The sequence below is a fragment of the Pteropus alecto genome, unplaced genomic scaffold, assembly GCF_000325575.1.
Source record: "Pteropus alecto unplaced genomic scaffold, ASM32557v1 scaffold53, whole genome shotgun sequence".
NCBI classification, from domain to species: Eukaryota; Metazoa; Chordata; class Mammalia; order Chiroptera; family Pteropodidae; genus Pteropus; species Pteropus alecto.
The window spans coordinates 605,444-628,082 of NW_006434366.1; the positions used below are offsets into that span (position 1 = coordinate 605,444).

At 39.3% G+C, this 22,639-nt stretch overlaps 1 protein-coding gene and 2 pseudogenes across 1 annotated transcript in view; 1 reads left to right on the forward strand and 2 right to left on the reverse strand.

Annotated features, from left to right (window-relative positions):
• The first annotated feature begins 497 nt into the window (after positions 1-497).
• CCDC36 (coiled-coil domain containing 36) overlaps positions 498-22,639 on the forward strand; it is a 23,049-nt gene continuing 907 nt past the window's right edge. Inside the window, exons 1-7 of the mRNA XM_006909088.1 lie at positions 498-566; positions 2,824-2,998; positions 4,715-4,878; positions 14,436-14,484; positions 14,679-14,766; positions 21,906-22,009; positions 22,352-22,639. The exon at positions 22,352-22,639 is cut by the window's right edge and continues 13 nt beyond it. Of these exons, the coding sequence (XP_006909150.1) occupies positions 511-566; positions 2,824-2,998; positions 4,715-4,878; positions 14,436-14,484; positions 14,679-14,766; positions 21,906-22,009; positions 22,352-22,639 (924 nt within the window). The 5' untranslated portion in view covers positions 498-510. The remainder of the gene's footprint in view (positions 567-2,823; positions 2,999-4,714; positions 4,879-14,435; positions 14,485-14,678; positions 14,767-21,905; positions 22,010-22,351) is intronic.
• LOC112477549 lies at positions 6,158-6,273 on the reverse strand (annotated as a pseudogene).
• On the reverse strand, positions 14,088-14,203 carry LOC112477600 (annotated as a pseudogene).

Here is a 22,639-nt window from a genome sequence, read left to right on the forward strand (position 1 = left end):
TTATAAAAGGTGTGGGAAGTCACTTTTGCCCAAAGCACGCACTCTTCATCTAGCCTGATTCCACAGCTCTCTTGGCATTCCAAGATCCTATGGTCTGGAAAGAGCTAGTCTACTTGAGAGGTTATAGATTAAATCATTCATTGTATCAGGCAGTGAAAGATGGTGTTTTTTAGTTTTTTTCCTAAAAGCAGATTATTAGTAGGGTGGCAAGAAAAAAAGACAAGACTGCAGAGGATGGAAAGCAAATTTACTATTTCACAGGTGACTGGGCACTCCCTGGTAGTGTTAAGAAAGAAGGGAGTTTATATGCAAATTAACAGCAGAAAACACCTGTTTCTGGCATATAGGTAATGGGAATTGTCACTAATTGGATGGGAATATAACTGCTGAAATGCCTTCATCGACATATAATAGTCACCAGGAAAGTAATCTTTGGGGGGTGGGAAATTATACTATATTAACCTTTTAATTTAATGTTCCTCTTCTTTTTAATAGCGATAATCATAAGAAATGAATTTTAATGTTTGGAATATCAAAGAGATGCTCAGTATTCCCACAGGCTCTGGGTAAGTTTTCTGGTTATACTCTGGTACTTAAGAAGATCTTTTAGTTATAGTAATTTCAAAGAGAGAAGCTTTCCTTCATATTGGTTTCTAGTGGTAGCGTTACCCCGTATAGCTTCTTCCCCTTTTCTTCCCCTTGCCTGTCACCATTGTACCCTCCCATACTTTTCTTGTTCCTTTTGCCTTTTTTTCTGATTATGAAAACAATCTCAGTTCAGCTATATGTGTTAACTGAGCAATGACTCTGTCCAACACCGGGCCTGGGGACTATGAGGCCTGTGAGAGTCATGGTCCAACTTCTAGAAGTTCTTACCTCATTTGGGGAGTGATGGCTATTGAAATAGCAAGGAGAAAAATCAGAACAATGTTCAGGTATGTGTTCAGTTATGTAGTACAATTCGTAGGTACTGTAGAATTAAGAGCCTCTCCAGCTGTTGACAAGGCTCATTTCTATATTGTCCCCTCTACTACTCCTCTGAGGTACTTACATTGGTGTCTAGCAGCCATGTAGTAAGTAGGTCTGCCATTGCTAACTTGATGGGTATGTCTCAAAAGTAATATATATTTCAGGGATTTCTAACTGCTTTTGGTATGCTTTTATCATTGGATAGTTTTTTTCCTAACACCTTCCTAAAGACAATTATTAACTCTACAAAAACCTAGAGCATTGTTCTTTTTATTTCTCAAAAAGAAAAAAGATGCTTACAGTTGGTACAGATTAGGGAAAATCCATCTTTGTTTAATCCAGATCACAGCTTTAAGATGTAAATATAAATCCTACATGATTTCTGTAGGCTCACTGTGCTGTTTTTTCTCCAGCCCAGCTAATTAGTCTCTTTGACCTAACATGGGAGTCACAGAGAGCTATTCAGCTATTTTGGGTAATGATTATTCAACCTAAATTATAATGTATGAGTGCAGCCCATTACCTTAGCTAATCTTAGAAAATCATTCTACTAGTCAAAACAATTGCTCTTCCCTGTGCTGAACTATTAGTGCTTTTTTTTGTCTTGTATTACTATATGGTGGTTCCTTTAGCTTAGAATATGTACTTACATGCTATCTAATTACTTTAATGTTTGGAAAAGGAATTTGTGTGTGTATGTGTGTGTGTTTTAACGAAAAGCATGTTTTGGATTACACAACAGCATTAAGTTACACAAATTGTTGAGATATCCTTCAAGTAAAAACTTGAATACTGTGTTTTATTTGTGCTACTTATGTGCTATCTCTGTAGCAGGCTCAGTACACTGTTAAAGTGTGATTGTGTCATTATCATTATCACTATCCCTTTCACATGTGAGGTTCAAAGACTGGCATAGATATCCATGGGAAGCGAGTCAGAAGTCCACAGCTGGAAGTATTTAAAGCAAGCAAGAATACGACACTAAAAGTGTGAAAGGGAACAATACCTTGTTTCAAAAACAATTGTTAATAGATCCTCCTGTACATATATCTGAGTTGATCATAATCTTCAGTCTGAATGAAGCCTATATGAATCTGCTTGGGCTGCCAAAACAAAATACCATAAACTGGTTGGCTTAAACAACAGAAGTTTATTTTCTCTCTCTTTTGGAGGTTGGAGGTCCTACAGCCTTATGCCAGCATAATCGGTTTCTGCTGAGAGCTCCCTTCCTGGCTTACAGACAACCACCTTACTGTGTTCTCACATGGTAGAGACAGAGAGAGAGAGAGAGAGAGAGAGTTTTCTCTGGTGTCTCTTGTTATAAGAACATTAATCCCATCATGATAAGTGATAGCATAAATTCAGTTTTTACTCTCTTTCTGCACTCAAAATTACATTTCTGAGACTTATCTGTGTGGTTATATGTACATCTAGCTTATTGCTTCTGACTACTGCATCAGTTATATGCATATACCATTTTTTTTTAATCTATTCCCTCAATAGTGAAAAGATTAAATTTTTAAAAAGATAATGCCCTCTTAATCCCTAAAGATTTTATGAACTTTGATCTCCGAAATGGTGTTTTAGCCCACAGTGCTGTTATACAAAGAATAATGGCATTATTGTTTGAATTTCCATCTGATTGTTCCCAGGTTGTTGTAATCAAACTGTCTGGCATTCAAAATATTCTTGTATTTCTTTATAGGTAGCACTGGCAGTGTTCAGGGGAATAGGAGGTCAGAACAAGCCAGCACTCTGCCCAGAATAGTCTGAAATGAGTAGTTGTGAATTATGATTTCATTCATTCAGGATGTTTTCTACTTACTATACTTTTCTTTCCTTGCTTGCTTTCAGGACCACTAAGTCATCTAACTGGACTAATACTCAGACTGATTATTCTAGTCTCAGTGATTCCCAGTTCCTCTTTGGATCTCAGTTCTGTCCAGAAAGTTCAGAGACCCTGTCAGCACCGTTGGACTTCGGTGTCCACTCGAGACATCCAAAACAGTCACAACAGAGTTCTCTGGATGTGAGTGTGATTTCCAGAATTTCTCTGGGTACTTCACAGTCATTATAGAAATAAGCTATAAAGAAGACTTAGTCTATTGAATTACATTTAGAATTGTACTTCTCTAAGGATTACTCTCTTAAATGGATTTGTCCTTGATTGGTGACTCATTTGACTTGGTAGTCTTAAATGAGAAAAATATATTTGCAGTTTCTTCGATCACTAAAGCAATATAGAAAAATGCCAGTATCTTGACCACTTCTAGAGAGAGCCAACTATTACATATTTTTTTAATACTAGGCATACTATTATTTATAAAAAATTTCTTACTCATAAGAAAAAAGAACTCATAAGAAAAATAGGAATAAAGTAAGATAAATTTTATTTTATTTAATTATTTTTTAGCATTTTATTTCATTATTTTTTAACATTTTATTTTTTTATTTCCCCCCTCCCCCCTCCCTTCTGGTAATCACTAGAATAAATTTTATTTTAGATGGACCTTTTTTTCTAAAAAACTTCAAGTGTTTCATAGATTTTAGTCTAGTATGCTACATTATCTCCTTGAAGGAGACGAGGATTCTGAGGCCTAAGTTAATGAATAAGGCCCAGAATAAAGAACCGAATCTCTTGAGTCCTTCACTTGTTTTTTTTTTTTTGAAACCAGTATGTCTTCTTTTGTGAGTCAGAAATATTTTTATATATTTATTTATTTTGGATTAGAACTAGATTTGACTTTATATGCAGACTTATCTGCATCAAATACTTAATGAATAAGATTAGGTCAGTTTTGAATTAGTAGAGTATGCTCTGAGATAAGTATTTCAGTGCAAAAATTGGTGCCCAGTAACATGAAGGAGTAAATGTACTCCCTGAATGTTTCAGAGTAAGTTTTGTCTCAGAATGCAGGAAATGGCTTACCATGTGCCAGCATGCCCACAGTCCAGTCCATGTCAAACTCATCAGCAAGTCTAGTTCACCAGCAGCTGAGCAACAGGAGTTCGAGTTAAACGACAAATACAAAAACTTTTAACATACTATCTCAGAGGCAGCATAAATCATTCTTTGTAGTAAACAAACTATAATAGTAGCCAGAAAGGAGAGGGGAGTGGGAGGTTGGGCCAAAAAGGGGAAGGAGATGAAGTACAAACTCCCATTATAAAATAAGTCACAGGGGATGTAAAGTACAACATAGAGAATAGAGTCAATAATATTGTGATAACTATGTTCGGTGACAGATGGTTACGTTTGGTGACAGATGGTTACTAGTGGTGATCACTTTGTAAGGTATATAAATGATAAATCACTATGTTGTACACCTGAAACTAATATAACGATAAATCGCTATGTTGTACACCTGAAACTAATATAATATTGCATGTCACCTATAATTAAAAATAAAAATTTAGAAAATATAAGTAAATAAAATAGTTGATAGAAGAAAAAATTATCTGTGGTTGCCTTTAAATATATGCAATTGACTTTAAGCCATTTTAGCTGACATTTTAAATATCTCGGCTGGTAAGGCAGAAACTATATTAATAAAGAGAGTTGCTTTATTTTAATGTAATTTTCTGGCATATATGAAATATAAAGGAAATACTACATTCTATTTTGTTATTTAGTATTATAGTTTGCGCTTAAATGTTACTCTGCATTATATAGAAAAAAAGTGAATGCTATTAAGTATTTTTATGTGTGAAATACTATAATGATTTTTTTTTTTTAATTTAACAGAGTGAACCTAACATTTTCACAAAGTACCAGACAAAACCCCAGCTGTTTGGAGGAGATACAAAAGATGGAGGCTTATTTCCTCTTCCTTTGCCAGCTGGAAAATCAAAAAGCCTCCTGGAACAGTTTGAGGAGAAAAAGAAAAGGGCAAAAGACAAATGTGACAGGTACGCAAACCTTTCAAGTAGACAAGACTACTTGAAAAAAGCTCCTCTTTTCTTGGGGAAACAGAAAACGGAATGTCAATAGTGAAATAATTCAATTTCAGCATGAAAGCATTCTTGTCTCTATAGCTCATCGAATAATTACTCTATTTGCTTTCTTGTCAGTGTGACTTGTGGCAGGTTTGAATATGGCTGCCACAGTTTTGGCCCCTCAGAAAAGCAAGCTAATGGACTTCTTAGAGAAATGCAGTATTCAAGTAATGTTATATTTATTCTGCCTAAAATTCTGCCCTTTAATTTATTTTCTTTTCAGATCATCGGAATTAGGAAATTAGATAACATTATTTATCTTAGGGCCAAGACTATAGCACATGAATTCTTAAGTCATAGGTCAGGCTCACTTTCTCACTTTGAAATGTTGCAATTTTTAGGATATACTCTAAATTTTATACACATTCTTATTTATTAGTGTTATATTGACTTTTTAAAACAAATATGTTAGATAAATTAGGGCTGCAATATTGCTTTTTAAATAAATAAGTTGAAGTCACTGTGCAAATTAACTTGTTCATTTCTCAGCAGTAAGTTATCATCAGGGCAACATCTTTAGATATCATGGAAATCATTAACAAAACACCCAAGCAGAGATGTACTTTATTATTCCTGCGACAGTGAAGATGTAGTTACTCGCCCGTGTCTCCCCTGGACAGAGGATCTGTTCTATGGGAGACACCCTCTTGGTGTCAACCACCAACCACTGGAATGGCCACCCAGCCTGCCTCCGCAGCGAAGTGGAGTAGGTGCCTGAGCCTGTTTTTTTCGGTGCTTCAGAAGGGAGGTTTCAGCATTTAATCACATTTGCCACTAATCACACATACGCTTCTCCCCTGTACCCCACGCCCTGCTTCCATCCAAGGAGTACACTTTCTGGAGCACCCACACACAGCCAGGGTGGGACTCATGATGGGAAATGGGGATGGCACCCACTGGTTTCCTGAACAGCAGTGAGGTTCTCATCAGATGGGCCGCTAAAGGGTCTCATGGTTTCCAGTGAGGGTGATCTGGGACAAGCAAGACTGAGTGGCAGAGGTCTGGCTGTGGGGCTTGGGGGCCAGTCTGTGGCTAATGGTGTAAAGATATATATTTGAGGTTATAGAGGAAGAATTACTGGTTTTATCTATGAGCCAGAAATGAAGCATGTTTTGTAGGCTTTTTTGAACACATGACCTTTCCCAAACACTCCTAGTTCTTTTTTTTTTTTTTTTTTGTTTTTTTTTTTTTATGCCTAGAGCACCTGGTCTTCCTAGGTGGTCTCCCATCCAAGTACTAACCAGGCCCGACCCTGCTTAGCTTCCGAGATCAGACATTGGGCTTGTTCAGGGTGGCATGGCCGTAGACCATGGACCGTGGCTCCACTGGTGTGCGAACCCAGGACCTTCTGCATGTAAAGCAGACATGCTAACCGCTACACTATGGAACCACGTCCAAAACATTCCTGATTCTTAATAGTTCATGGCCTTTGGGTGGGAGGTGCCACACTTCTTCAGAGCTGAAGACAATACACCACAGCAGACCCTGAGGACCCAGGTTGTGAAACTGTCCTGAATACCTACGCCATATCCCACAGTGCTCTGGACATTCACAGAAAGTTACAAAAGACAGTGGTGGGACCTACGGCCCCCCCGTCTTCCAATTGGTAGAAGTGGCCTTTAGGGTTTCTAACAATAGGAGTGTGGCGGAAGAAAAGAAGAAAGAAGGAAAGATGAAAAAGCCACTTTTCTGGCTGTCACCCTCCAGGCTTTGGGTAATTTGGGGATGAGAGAAGGAAGACCCCCTTGGATATAACTTCCTGGATGCATCACTCTTAAGTGAAGCCAGCTGTACCACCCAGAGAGAAAAAGGGACCAGATCCACGGTACTCCTGCGAACCGCTGTCTGACCTCAAGCTGCTCTTCAAAAGACAAGACAAATGATGTCCAATAAGTCGGTTATGCACTCCTGCTCTCAGGGTCCCAGAGCCTAGGGAGACCCCAGGACTTTCATAAGTCAGGCAGCCAGAAAATTTCACTCCTCTAACTCAAAGACATACTCATCAGCGGGAAGCAGTTACAGAAAAAAATTTTAATAGATACTTCATCAAAGAAAACATATGGATGGCAAATAAGTACATGAAAAGTTACTCAACCTAATTAGCCATTTTGGGAATACAAATTAATTACAATGAGATGTTACTACACATGATTTGCATGGCTAAAATGAAAACTTATAATTCCAAGTGCTGGGAAAGGATATAGAGCAACTAGAACTCTTGCTGGTGGAAATGCAAAATGATATAGCCACTCCGGAGAAGTTTGACAGTTTCTTACATAAAGTTAAACATAATTTACTCTATGTTTCTGCAATTCTACTTCTAGGCATTTACCTAGATAAGTGAAAACATGTTTATACAAAAGCCTGTACAATAACGTTTATAGCAGCTTTGTTCGTAGTCACCAGAAACTGGACACAACCCAAATGTACTTCAATGAACGAATGGATAAACAAACTATGGTATGTCCATACAATAGAACACTACTTCACGACAAAAAAGAATGAACTATTGACACAAATGACATAGGTGAATCTCAAAGGCACTAAGCGGAAGGAAACCAGTCCAAAGTTTTCATACCATATTATTTCATTTATATGACATTTCAAGAAAGGCCAAACTATAGGGATGGGAAATAGCTCAGTGATTAGCAGGGGTTAGGGGGATGGGCTGGACTTCACCACAGAGAGACAGCGTGAAGGATTTTTAAAAATAATGTCCTATATCCTGATCATGTTGATCGTTACATGAATTCTAAATTTGTGTTAAAACTCATAGAACTCTGACATACACATGCACACACATTAACTTCGTACGTTAATTAAATTTTTTTTTAATGTTAAAGGATTAGTAAAAGATATTGAGTGGCCCATTTTATTAGTTTGGATTATGTTCAACTGCATATAACATATATAAACATAATAATAGGAGCTTAAAAAGATAGGTTTTTCTTTTTCTTTAATGCAAAAATCATCCTGAAGTGTGCAGTCCAGAGCTGGAATGGTGGCTCCGTGGCCCTGAAGGATCTGACTCCTTCCAGCACTCTGCTCTGCCATCCCTAAAGTGTGACCCTTGTCTTCACAGTGCTTGGTGGCTGCTGGAGTTCCAGCTGTTGTATCAGAGTTCCAAACAACTGACAAATGAAGGGAAGAGGTATCTTCCCGTCCCTTTAGGACTCTTTTTGGAAGTTGCATAAAACACTTCTGTTTATAGCTCGCACTGGCTAAAATTTAATCATGTGGCCATACCTAGCTGCAGAAGAGTCTGGGAATGTCATCTGTGTGAGTGGCAGTGCATCCAGGAGGCAGAGGGGTGGGAGGGATCAGGATTCTGATTTACAAGTAAGAAAACAAGGCCACTTTAAGTTTCTGCCACAGTCATACAATTGCCAAAGGCTACCCACCATGGTTGAGTTCCCAAACCAAGTCTCAAAATTAGTCCAGTGCAGATTCCACTGCCTGCTACCCACTACCCAGAGTGCATTAGACCCTTCTCTACACTATAGCCAATGTAGTCCTGGGCACTTTTACCAGTCCTCTGGAATTCCATTTTCCTACTACTGTAGCCACAGCCACCAGAGAGAGAGAGCTCACTGGCTTTTTCTCCTGAGTCCCAGTCTGACAAGACATGTGAGAGAGGAGAGCTCAGGGCTCAGGAAAGGCTAAAAAATCAATCTCCTGTTACTGTCATCCTCTAGAGGAGGAAAGAGGCTCCCAAGGTCCCTAACCTGAGGAACCCCTCAAACAGAAAAGAGGGTCAGATGAAGACTAGCCTAAAATACTCTAAACTTTCCACTGTAAGTACAAAGTTGTAAATGCTGTAGTAGAGGTTGCATCCAACTGCGTTGGGAGCCCTGAGGACAGGCTGCCAGCTCTAACTGGGGGCGTCGGGAAAGATTCCATCCAAAGGAGCATATCTAAACTCAGTGGGAGTTTTGGGCAGAGATCTTGGGTCTGTCAAATTCTCAAGTTCGCCCATGAATCAGCTTATTCTGTGAACTACTATTAACATTGTTTTATATAACTCTGCTCTGCTTCTCTGTATTTTTAAAAATAAAAATGGGATTGTTTCCTATGGGTTATTTTGTAATCTGCTTTTTAAATTTAATAGTATTTAATTATATTTGTTTTTCATCTACAAAATCAATTTTAATGGTTGCATTGTACTTTATTATATGGATCTATCAGAGGGTTATGTTTTAAATATTTAATATAGCGTGAGAGAGTGCCAGGAATACACAATGGGAAAGAATGATTTTTTTCAACAATTGTGTTGGGAAAACTGGATCCATATGCAAAAGAATGAAAAAGGGCCATTATGTCATACCCCCAAATCAACTCAAAATGGATTAAAGACTTAAAAGTAAAACTTGAAACCGTAGAACTCTTAGAAGAAAACACAGCGGGAAGAGCTTCTTGACATTGGTCTTGGCAATGATTTCTTGGATATGACACCAAAAACACAGGCAGCAAAAGCAAAAATAGATAAGTGGGATTACATCACCTAAACTTTCTGTACAGTAAAGGAAACAATCAACAAAATGAAAGGCAACCTATGGAAAGGAAGAAAATATTTGCAAACTGTATATTTGATAAAGGGTTAACATCTAAAATATATAAGGAACTACAACTCAGCAAAAATACCCAAATAGCCTGATTAAAAGGTGCGGCAAAGGAACTAAATAGACATTTTTCCAAAGAGAGAGGTCAGGTTCTGAGACAGGCCACCCTCAAATATCCCAAAATGGCAAATTGATTACTTTGAACTAAAGTTACTTGACCCTCCTTGTCTCCTTGGATGCAGGAAATAAATCTCCCATGTAAAAGGTGTCCTCACCATCCCTCCCAGACACGGTTTATCTCTAGAGGTAAACAATTTGGAGTCAAATAGTCTGTATAATCAATTCTTATTGCCTTTTGAAAATTTTTCCACTTTGTTTAAATTCCTCACTAATGAATATGCAAACATTGCTTAGATTTCTTTCTATTGAGCACTAATTTTTTTTGTCCTGTCAATTTCTCACAAATTTATTGTTTGTCTAAATAGTATAAATAGATGCCTGGTTTCACCATTTCTTTGAGCCTAATTTTGTGACCTGACCATCATATTGTGATTCTCCTGTGCACACGTATTAAATTGATTTTTTTCCTGTTAATCTAGTCATATGTCCATTTTATTTTCTTATTAGTCCAATTGTAAGAACTAAAGAAGGGTGGAAGGGGGAATTCTTCTCCTGACAAAGACATACGAAGGGCCAACAGGTACATGAAAAGGTACTCAACATCATTAATCATCAGGGAAATGCAAATCAAAACCACAATGAGAATCTCACACCTGTCAGAATGGCTATTATTTTTCTTTAAAAAAAGATAAGTGTTGGTGAGGATGTAGAGAAAAGATAAGTGTTGGTGGGAATGTAAATTGATACAGCCACTATGAAAAACAGTATAGAGTTTTCTCAAAAAATTAAAAATAGAACTATATGATCCAGTAATCCTACTTCTAAGTATATATTCAAAGGAATTAAAATCAAGATATTGAAGAGCTATCTATTCTCCAATGTTCATTGCAACATTATTTACCAAAACCAACACATAGAAGTAACCTGTCTGTCAATGGATGAATGAATAAAGAAAATATGGTATATACATACTGCGGAATATTCTTCAGCCTTAAAAAGGAAGGAAATTCTGCCACTTGTGACAACATGGTTGAAGCTGGAGGACATTAGGCTATATGAAGTAAGCCAGACACAAAATGACAAATAATATATGATGCCACTTATATGAGGAAAGTAAAATAATTGAACTCATAGAAGCAGAAAATAGAATGGTGATTGCTAGGGGCTGGGAGGAGGGTGAAATGGGGAGCTATTAGTCAAAGGGTATAAGGTTTCAGTTTCACAAAATGAATAAGTCCTACAGATCCACCGTACAGCGCAGTGCCTGTGGTTGATAATACTGTATATTATACTTTAAAATTTACTAAGAGAGTAGGTCTTTCTTAAGTGTTGTTTTCACACAAAAAATAATAATAAATAGGGTAAGAGGAACCTTTTGGAAGTGATGGATATGTTTATGGCATAGATTGTGGTGATGGTTTCATGGTTGTGTAATTAGCTACAAATTTGTGTACACTAACTATACGGCTTTTTGTGTGTCAGTCATACCTTGATAAAATGACTTTAAAAAAATACAACTTGAGTAATCATTCTGAACAGATGCTGATTACAAGCAATTGGCACAGCTGTGTCCTTGTGCAATGTTGCTGTCAGCTCTGCATGTACTATAATTTACACATAAACAGTTATTATTGGACATGTTAATAAGCAAGAGATCAGATTCAATAGCTTTGATCAATTTTTTAATAATGAGTATCACTCCATTAATTTGAGTGGATTTTGAAACCACATTAAAAAATACCAACTAGAAAGTAAGCTTCCTGCAGGTAGTGTAGGGACTTGAATTTTTTTCCCTCCATATCACGGAAGCTTATAACCAAGGACCTGTCACAAAAGAGGGCTCAATAAATAGTTGTTGAATAATGAATGGATTTTCAAAGCAAAATAGCTCACCAGCACAGGGCAGTACAGACAGTATATTCTTAAAAATAGTTTTTTGTTTTTTTTTTTACTTTAATACCAATGAACAGAATTTCCTAATTGACTTTTTCTAGAGAAGAGATTAGATCATAGTTGACTTTCTCTGGTTTTGTACATAATACCTGGGTGGATGAGAAATCCCTATTTTATAGCATCTTATTTTATTGTGGTAATAAAAATGCCTTCCAAAGAATGGTAGCTATTTATGAAAGTCTCAGTGATCAAGCTTTAATGTTTTCACTCTGTCTAGTAAGCAACTTTTTAAGGCTTTTGAATACATCAGAATTTGATATTTGAATTTAGACAAGGTAGAATTGAGGATTAATAAAGTTAACAGAACAGAGGAGCTATCAGTTATCTATAAAATATTTTGATATAAAATTATATGCAAAAGGAATATAATTTGCATAATATAGTTAAATGTTGGGAATATTGGTTCCCAAATGTGCTAGTAAGGGAGTGAGGTCATGCGGATAAAGAATCACTTCTAACTGGTGGTATAATATAGTAGATGCTTTCATGGGCAGTCCTCTGGTAGCATTGTTAGACATCTTTAAAATTGCCTTTTTTATAATCTTGTGTATTTTTTACTCAAGTTATTACAGATACATAGTTTTTGTAAAAAAAAAAAAAATAATACAGTCGAGATTATAGTAAAAAACAGCAAGCCAAAATTTTCTTCTCTGCCCCCTCCCTACTCCAAACTTCTCATCTTCTATCATCCCGAAAAAGCTATATGAACATTTTTAGTTGGATCAGTTTTCAATCTTTATATTCTTATCACTCTGTAACCACTATAGATAGCCCAGAAAAATTATATATACTAAGATTACATTTGCCTAATGTTTAAAATTGCTTTGTTTTATTTTTTGCTTAGTTTTCAATGTAAGAATTAAGTCTATTCCCAAATTCTGCAGCCAAATAGAAAAAGCTCTTTGTTATATATTTAAATACATCAGATATTCCTTCAGTGTCATTTTCTTCTCAGAAGCATCCTGATTCCAGTCTGAACTTGGTACTCTCCTAGTACCAAGTACGGCTGTCATCCTGAATCCTCCCTTGGCCATTGTCCTGGCATCCCTACCTCCTCACTCCTGTTACTTGGATCCTCTGTTACTTGGGTCCTATGTCCTTTCTTGGTTTACTCCTTAGATTTGGTGAAGCGTACATTCCAGAGACTTCCTGACAACAGGTACATGGCACCTAAACAATTTTTTGACTACTTGCATATCAAAATTCTTTATTTTGCCCTCACAGACGATTGCAAATTGGATAGGTATAGAATTCTAGATTGGAAATTATTTTTCCTCAACATTTCTAAAGCATTGATCTAGTGCCTTATTGCTCTATATGTTGCTTTTAAGAAATCTGATGCCGTTTTGATTCTTGATTCTGCGTATGTCACTTGCTTTTTTTTTTCTGGAAGTTTTTAGGATCTACTCATTATCTATAGAAATTTGAAATTTTACAGTAATGTGCTTTGATGTGGCATGTCATAATTGCTGAGTATTGGGTAGTTCCTTTTGACCTATAAACTTATGTCTATCAGTTCTGGGAATTTTTATTATATCTTTGAAAATCTCTCTACTTTCATTCTCTTTCTGGATCTCCAATTGTGGGTATGTGTTAGATCTCCTACATTGATCCTCTAATTGTTTTAAACTACCTATTTTCCATCTCTTTGTGTTTTGTTCTATTTTCTATCATATTTCTTTAGCTATTTCTATCATATTTCTAACTATTTTACCTATTTAATTTTTGCTGTTTTACATTTCTAGGTGCCCTTATTCTCTGCTTTTATAGTTTAATAATATTGTATTCTTAACATCCTTAATTCTTTAACTTTTTCAATATTTTTAGTTTTCAGGTAATGTGCTAATCTCTTTCATTAAAAGCATATAATCTATAGATTTCCAAATGATTCTATTAAATTCTCCTTTTAGAGTCAGTCTGTTGGAGCATGCAAAAGACTTGGTATGAAGAGTTGTCCTACTGGGGTTCAAAAATTGATATTTACATTTGGATTATGTAGATTCAAGAAAAAAATCTGTAAAATTTTAAAATGACAATCCATGTCTGAATCTTTTCAAAAGTGGGATATTTTTTGAGGAATAATTCTGATAGTTTCTTTTTCATTAGAAGTTAATATTGTTCCCAGAATTGTCTCTCTACTACCTCATTCTTACAGTTAAAATTATAGTCATAAGACTAGCATATGTCTAGGGGTTAGGAGTCACTAGGCGATAGGAATTTTTCAGCTTCATTATAATCTTATGGAACCAGCCCATGGCTGACTAAAATGTGGTTATGTGGCACATGGCTGTAAAAGCTGGTCTGTTTTATTGTAGTAACCACTTGAGTTGCTAAAATGTAACCTCATTTAACATACATAGTGAATTTTAAAAAGAAAAAACTGGTTTGCCTTGGAAACCGTCATGAAAAGTCTGTGTTCTCCTTTTTCCACAGGGCACTAAGATTTCTTTCTTTCTTTTTTTTTTTTTTAAATTATTTATTATTATTTTATGCCTACAGCACCTGGTCTTCCTAGGTGGTCTCCCATCCAAGTACTAACCAGGCCTGACCCTGCTTAGCTTCCGAGATCAGACATCAGGCTTGTTCAGGGTGGCATGGCCGTAGACCATGGACTGTGGCTCCACTGGTGTGTGAACCCAGGACCTTCTGCATTTAAAGCTGACATGCTAACCGCTACACTATGGAACTGGGGCGCTAAGATATCTTGAATTGTGTCTCCAGCTCTGATCAAGCGCTGTTTTGATGCTACACTAGGTGGAGGCCTGCCATGTTCATGGAATCAATTCTGTTACATATCGTTTCAATATTTCACAAAGATTTTTTTCTCTCCTATTCTAGTGAGACGCTATACAACTTCATTTCCCATATCAGAGAAAGCATTCACAGGGTAAGTATAGCTAAAGCTACATTTTGAAGAGTTAGAACCTCTTACATTTAAGAAGTTTAATAATTATATTACGTTGACTTTAGTTCATGTAGAATAGCAATATTTTAACAACTTTTTTATCATTAAATGGCAATTTTCCAAGTTTATAAAATAAGGCAAGAGTCTGAATTCTTTCTTAATGTGGGGTTTCTCAGTTGCAGACATCCGTGGAAAAGTCTGAGGAACATCTCAGTTCAAGAAGCCAATCTATTCTGGATTCTTTGGAGACTGTGGCCAAGACATGTGAGTGGCTTGTGTTTGAGGTTATCACCAGAGGGCACTGGCGAGCAGTGATGTGAACTTTCTGACCCTAGACAGGTTTCTGCCAGGGGTGAGGTTCCATATTGTGTTTCAGGTGAGAGTCTGGGTATGTAGCTTAGCCCTGAAGAGATGTGGCATACACCAAACTGGGTAGTGGGACCCACCTCTGTGTGGGAACGCATCTGTCCCCAATGCCTTTGGTGAAGCACCAATCCTTCACCCGGTAACCCCGCTGGAAGCTCTGCCAGATTTCTCATGTCACTGCTGAAGTGAATCGGCCGCATCCCCGAGTTCCAGATGAATAACTGGCTGTGCTGTGTATGAAGACATTGCTCCCTTTGGACTTAGAAATAAAACTGCTCTCTTAGGAGTTAGAAATACTCCAGTCACCTACTGTTCTTGCTGCCTTCGTTTCAATAAGAGTTTTTTATAGTGAATCACAGCATCTTTCTCAACTTCAGTTACAGTTTGTAGCTTTTAAAGCCCCCTGCTCTGCCAAGTAGTGATTTGCGTTTAGCTGAAGCCCTGGCCCTTACTCCACAGAAGAGCCATTGCATGGCTTTCTTAGGCAGACTCCTCTCTGCAGCCAGCAGCTCCCCAGCTAAACAGCAAGACGATGGCTACATCTGTACTTGTTTGCGTTTGTCTGTGTTTCTCTTTTATTTTAAACAAATTGAAGCCAACTTATTCAAATGCCATGGGATGGATTGCTCATGATTTACAAAAATTAATGCCTTTGTGTGGCTTGGAAATTAATCCCCATATGCCTGCAAAGAAGCACTGTGCTGTCTGTTGGCTTCCAACCTGGGTATCCCACACACGGGGCAACTGTGCATCTGTTCGTAACTGGTTCTGGAAGCCGAGGACTGTTAGCCTCACAAGTAGTATCAAGACAAAGAGCAGAAGCGAATTAGGGATGCTTCCTTTGTATAACATGACTTTTAAAAAATAATGATTTCTACATTTAAAACTGCCTGAAGCACAAAAAGGAGGATTGTGGCAAAGGTGTGACATTTAAGGTCCAGAATAGGGAGTAGAAGTGCCCAAGGTCCCAGTGCAAGATCAAGGCAGAGAAAGGACTCGAACTGAGTTGGGCTTGTAGTGGACATGGGGATCCTGATCCTTCACCCCTGATGGTTCCTTAATTTTCAGAGAGTAAGATTCAGGAGAGGGGGCCACATTGAGAGGACGAACAGTGACAAACACTGTGGTATATTGATTAGAAAACCCAGTTACTCTTGAAAACGGGCACACATCCGAAATCATTCCCTTTCTTGGTAGGCAGTGATCAGGAGCAGGAAGTTAGTCACTGAGAGAGGAACCAAACAAATCCTCTGTGACAGCCAGGCCCAGGCCAGCTAGCCCAGAGCGCTGGGATTGCCGGTCGGTGCGTTCTGCAGGTTCTCCGTGCGCACTCCCTGTGCGCCTAAGAGAAAAGGAACGCACCGTGGGAAGGTGCCGTCAGTGTCGTATAACTGGCGTCTTCACAGAATGAGGTCATGGAACCTTTCCCCGGTCACCGGGCACTGTCTGCCTGTACAACCGGAAGGACTACTCAAAGCCATTTCATCTAACTCCTCTTGTCCTCCTGCTGAGGACACCAAGGACCAGCATGATAGACTGAGTTACCAAGGCCATCCACATCCTGCTTTGCCAGTTAATAGAAGGCAGTACTTTTACCTATTGGTATTTGTTCTACTGAAAATATGATTGTTATGGGGGGAAAAAAGGAGGGGTTGCTATTAAAATCAGAGGAAATGAGCAGTATTTTTATAATTTTAGAGTGAGAAATGCATCTTTTCTAAGCAAAGCACATGTAACCATTAAGAAGCATGAGGTCCAGCTATGTGAACCATGTTGGAATGCAAATATCTGTTCATCGTTAAATGAAAACAGCTCCTGTGCTCCAAGACTCGTGGTGGAGTGTGACCAGTCAGCGGAAATTGGGAAGGATGTCCCCCCCAAAAAAGGGGGACTGCGAAATCTCCTTGAGTACATGGAGGCTCCCAGACCTTTGCTCACGTGCTCATCAGCACAGCAGGGAGAACAGAACTACAGAGTAAAAGGAAAAGCACTGGCGTCCGAATCTGCTCCATGGAGCCTTTGTCGAATCACAAATAGAAACGAATTTTTTAAAAATCTACTTCGCAAGAAGACAGCGATATTGTCCAGAATATAGAAATGGATTTTAAATGACATTTTTACAAAACTAAAAATATCTGATGTTTATAGCCAAAACAGAAATGAGTCCTCTTCTAGAGAACACACACACACACACACACACACACACACACACACACACGCAGTATCTATAACATGTATTAATGCAAAATTCCAGAAACTATTCATAGTGTTAAGTCTAGGAAGCGGAACCAAGGTCTGCAAGGGAGAGATTTGATCATTTTTCATTATAAGCCTGTTTATACCGTTAGGTTTTGAGTTAGTTTCAGAAACAAGCTTTTCGAAAGAAAAAAAAAAAAGAAGATAAAACTTTGGAAGTCATGAACTTGATACAAAAGCTCCCTGTAAAGAAGCCCCTGAACGTGTTTCCCAGGGACAAGGAGAGAATATGCGGGACCGCAAATCGAATCTAGAATTGAACACTTTGCTTGCCTTCCTCGTTCTCTGCGTTTGTGGCTGTTAGTGTTCACTGTTGCTAGGAAACATTGCTATTTAGAAACGCATCTAGGGTAGGATAATTACATTTGCTTTCTACCACAAATACCTACATGGATATCTGGAAAAATATTTGACTAATTGAGTTTAGGAACGGGAATCCAGCACTTGAAATATAAGTAAAATCTTTTTCTAACTGGTTGATACGTGGAATTTAACTTGTATTAAGCAAGAGCAGAAAATTTGCTTTCTAAAAATTTCTTACTTTCTTTTTATTGTGGTAAAATACACACAACATAAAATTTACCATTTCTTACTGGTCTTTTGCAAGGCCACACTGGCTTGTCCATGCCTGGTCAGAAAAGCCTCTTTCTCACCTCAGGACTTTGGCGCTTGCTGCCTCCTCTACCTGAAAAACCTCCTCCTGATCTTTGCGGGGTCTCTGCTTTCACCCTAAATATCTCCTTCTCTGATGACCTTATCTAAAGAAGGTTTCCCACTTCTTACTCTTATTGGAATCCCTAACATGGTGTTTATTACAATTTTCATTTATTTATGTGCGTGTGTGTTGACTTGTTTATTGTTATTTTTTTCCCATTCAAGACTGCACTTCGTGTAAGAGTTCTGCTTATGATTGTTTCCATGCTCTTAGTATAGTGTCTGATAATAAACTTTCAGATAAAACTGTAAATCTCCAATTAATATGTTCAGACATATCGAGAATTCTGTTTTGTTTTCTCATTAGAGACGTCCTGTCTGGAACTCAGTCTCCCAGCTCCAAATATGGCCGATCATGCTCTCAGTCCTAGATTTAGGATTTCTCTTCATCATCATTCTGAGGATCCTTTTTTTTTCCATCCCCAGTCTTGGATCCCTTCGTCTCCTGGACCTTGGTTTACATGGGTATTTGGCGGTGCACATACTCCAGTAACTATGTTTTTCACTGTGAAAATGCTTTAACGGTGGTCTCCGTACAGCACGTGATGTCAATCCAGTAACTTTTTGAGAAAGGGTAGATGGGGGGTAACTTTTGTTATATGTTGCATGTTTGAAAATGTCTTCTTTCTCTACGCGGTTATAGAACCCTGAGTGGGAAGTGCTTTGCCCTCTGAATTTATAAGGCTCCACTGTCTTCTAGTTCTGGTTTGGCCATTGAGGTGCCTGATGCCGTTCTGCTTCATGACTCCACGTGTTATCTGTGTGCCCCGCCCCCTGCAACCCTTTATGGACGTTATTTGAGTCTTACCTTTTACATTGATACTCTGAGAAACAACCAGAAAAGTGCCACAAACCATCAGATAATTTATTAATGTAGGAGAAATTAATACAAGATATAATGGTAGAAAAAGATGCCATTTATAAATTCAACACAAAAGATAAACTACCCAGGAGTAAACTTAACAAGGACACACAACTCACCCTTTTTTTTAATGTCTTACTTAGAAAGGCCTTCCCCACCATGAGGTTGCCATTTCTCTCATGTTTCCTTCTTACACGTTTATGTTTATTTAATTCTACTAAAATTGTTAATCTATGTAGAATTTATGTAAATATAAGAAATCTGTGTCCATCAATAGATGATTGGATAAAGAAGTTGTTAAAGAAGATGTGATTGAGATACAGATACACACACACACACACACACACACACACACACACACATATACATATAATGGAATATTACTCAGCCATAAAAAATGAAGTCTTACCATTTGCAATGACATGGATAGACCTAGAGGATATTGTGCTGAGTGAAATAAGTCAGACAAAGACAAATACCATGTGATCTCACTTATCTGTGGAATCTAAAGAACCAAATAAACAAAGCAAAACAGACTCATAGATACAGAGAACAAACTGATGGTTGCCAGATGGGAGTGGGGTGCAGGGCTGGGTGAAAAAGTACAAATTGGTAGTACAAAGGTGATATTATGAGAATGTGACATACAGCATAGGGAATAAAGTCAATAATATTGGGATAACGATGTGTAGTGCCAGGTGGGTACTAGACTAATCGGGGGGATCGCTTTGTAAATTATATAGCTGTCTAACCATTATGCTGTACACCTGAAGCTAATATAAAATAATATTGAATGTTAAAAAAGAAATTGGAAATGTGAGCCTCTTTTTAGGAAAGGAATTATGTTTTATTTTAAAGAGAAACTCTGAAGTAAATCACTTGAACTTAAAAGAATCTTTGTTAAACACCTGACCTTGGCTGATAAGAGAAGACAAAAGAGACACAACAGTTAGAACACAGTGGGGCAACCAAAGCACCTTTCAGGTTGAGGCAAGTTTTCAAGTAAGACTGAACTCGAATCTATTATCCTGTCTTTTGAGTACCAGAGGTTACGCTGGTTACCTTCCATTTACTGGGAAGAATCAAGTATGCTCTTGTTGCCAAATTGTTTTTATCCATCTGAAAAGAAAAAACTTGTCAAGAGACTCTTGAAACACACTTCAGATAGTCATGAGAAGATAAAAATAATATCTGGCGTAAACTGTACTTATTATGCATTTAAGATATATGAGAACGTGTAATAGTTTCCTCTCGCGTTCCCTTTTACAGCTCAAGCTTTAGTCTCCAAAGTAGAAAAAGCCAGGAAAAGGGTTTTGAAATGGCCATTACAATGCTTTGTCCTCTTCTGCAGGTGTTTACAATGAGCCTGAGTAAGAAGTAAAAGAACTCACAGTTTCTAAACTAAAATGTATTGTGGAGCTTTGATTTTTTTTTTTTTTTTTAACACCTACAGCACCTGGTGTTCCTAGGCGGTCTCCCATACAAGATTTAACCAGACCCAACCTTGCTTAGCTTCCGAGATCAGAGACGTTCAGGGCGGCATGGCCGTAGACTAATATTCTTATCAGGATTGTGGTAGAGTCAGGTTCTCTTGTAAATCGCTGACCAGTTTATCCCAATGCCATGATTGAAAAATCCATCTTTTTCCCATTGATTTCAAATCCCCGTTTTCGTTTGAGTCATTCCTGATCTCTGTCCTGGTCTTGAATCCAGGCTTTCCTTCCCCAGTTTATCATCCCCATTAAAAGAAGATTGTTCCTTTTACAAAGAAAATGTGATTGTGTCAACCCTCTGCTGAATGTGTCTGCGAATGATGCCTTAGAATCAAGGCGACAAATCTTGACATGGCACACGGACTTTTCCGTCTGGCTGAGCCCTGCATTCAGGCCCCTTCCCCTCTCATCATACTCCAGCCATGCTGATCTCATGGCTCCTCTTCGGAGAACATGCTTGTTGTTCCGTTGGTAATATTCTTCCCCTCATGGGTTAACGATGATTCAGCTAAATGTCACTTAAGCTGGGAAGTCTTAACTCACTCTGAGATAAGGATAGGTCTTCCTGATACATGGTCTCGAGTTTAGCAGGCTTTTCCTTTGGAGCATTCATAAATTATGTCTGTAAACAGTTCTTTGTACAATTACTCATGGACTATCTGCTTTTTCTATTAAATGTAACTTTAAGAGGGTTTTATCTGTCTTGATCACTGTTATATCCAGAGTATTTGGCCCAGCGCCTCACATATAGTAGATGCCCATTAAGTATTTGTTGAATAAATATCAGAGCATCTTCACATGACCTATAGTTTAGCAAGAGGATGGTAATAATTAATCGCTGCACGTGTCATTAAATAAATGTGCGCGTATGCGTGTGTATAGGTGTGTGTGTAAAATCTCCCTGAGCAAAAGAGGTGAGTGGCAAGCACTCAGTTCACCAAGCCCATTAGAGCCCAAGTATAAGTGAGGGATAAATACGTGGGTGGTGAGAAGCGATGGAAGAGCACACACGGTGCCACCGGCAGAGAGAAGGAGCACCCAGGCCAGACAGACAGACTGACATTTTCCAAGGAAGCGAGAAGCTGAGAGCAGGAGGAACAGGAATCGGAAGGAAGAGCAGCGGGCCTGAGGCGGGGCGGACAGGATGCTAGAGTGGCGGGGATAGAGGCAGAGGCGCTTCCCGCTGAGGGAGCAGCATGCACGAAGGCCAACGGCGAGAGGGAAATGGCTTAGGAGCCCCCCGCGTGGCGACGTGGGGGAGGATACTGGGGAAGGGGACGTGAGCCAGTTCGAAGATTTGGACTTCATCCCATGGGCAGTGGGGTGCCGCTGAAAGTTTCATGAAGATTTCAGAGGGGGAACGATCATATCTATGTTCTAGAAAGGTCACTGATGACAAAGCCAAGAAGGTAGACCAAGGAAGAGGTTGGTGCTGCTATGTGGGCAGCAGGGTTCAAGGGCCCAGCAGGTGCTGAGGCTGAGTCTGCCCTGACCAGGATGTCTTCGGGGACAGAGGGAAGAAGGCGGTGGGGGAACCATCCTGCCCTGGCTTCTCCTCACCGGGGCTGACCTGGGCAGAAAGCGTCTTGAGCGCCAGCACGCAGGCTAAGGTGGCCCGGGGCAGGTTCGCTCCTCCCTCCACCGTTGTAGCCTGGGCGTGGTGGGGCGTGCCCTAGTCGTCTTGAGGTGAATTGTCACTGTTTTATATTTAGTGCGAGAAACTGCGCAGGCCCAGAGTGACCTGGTGTTGGAAACGGTGCAGGACAAAGGCAGCACGGAGCAGGCCATCCTGGACATGCGGCGGACACTCGAAGCCGTGAGCACAGCCCCTGAGCCCTTCCCTCGCGTGTGTTTTGGCTCCGTCATTAAAACCCAGAGAGACACCTTTAATGTTACACGTTTCAGCAAAGGACAAAGGACAACACAGGCTCCTTGGCAACAGGCCAGGATAGTGTCCCGCCTCCTTCCCCAAGGTCCTCTGGCACAGTGTGGGCCCTCGGGCCCGACCCAGAGTGTCGCCATGCTTCCCCTGTAAGGCGCCCAGCAAAGGGACAAGCTTGGGTTGTGCTGGCACGTCCTTTGGTTCGTTCGCCCATTCTGTTGCGCCTTTTGAGTTGCACTGTCCGTAACGCTCTACTGTCTCACTGCCTTTCCCTAGAGACAAGCAGAGTTCACAGAAATGAAGTCCAATCTGAAGCGCCTTGAAGTTTTAGTTGCCCAGCAGAGTAAGGACTTCCAGCAGCTGTGTGAGCATTTAGGCCAGCTGAATGTGCCCAGTGTCCTGGCAGAGCTGAAGAGATGGATCTCGGTGCCTTGGGTGCCCGGGCATGTGACGGACAGCACGTCCCAGACCTCACCACCACCGGCCCAGAGCCTCAGCCTCACCAGGCAGGACGAACATGCCTCTGGGGAACCAGCTCCAGGGCAGGCCCAGGCCATTCCTGCC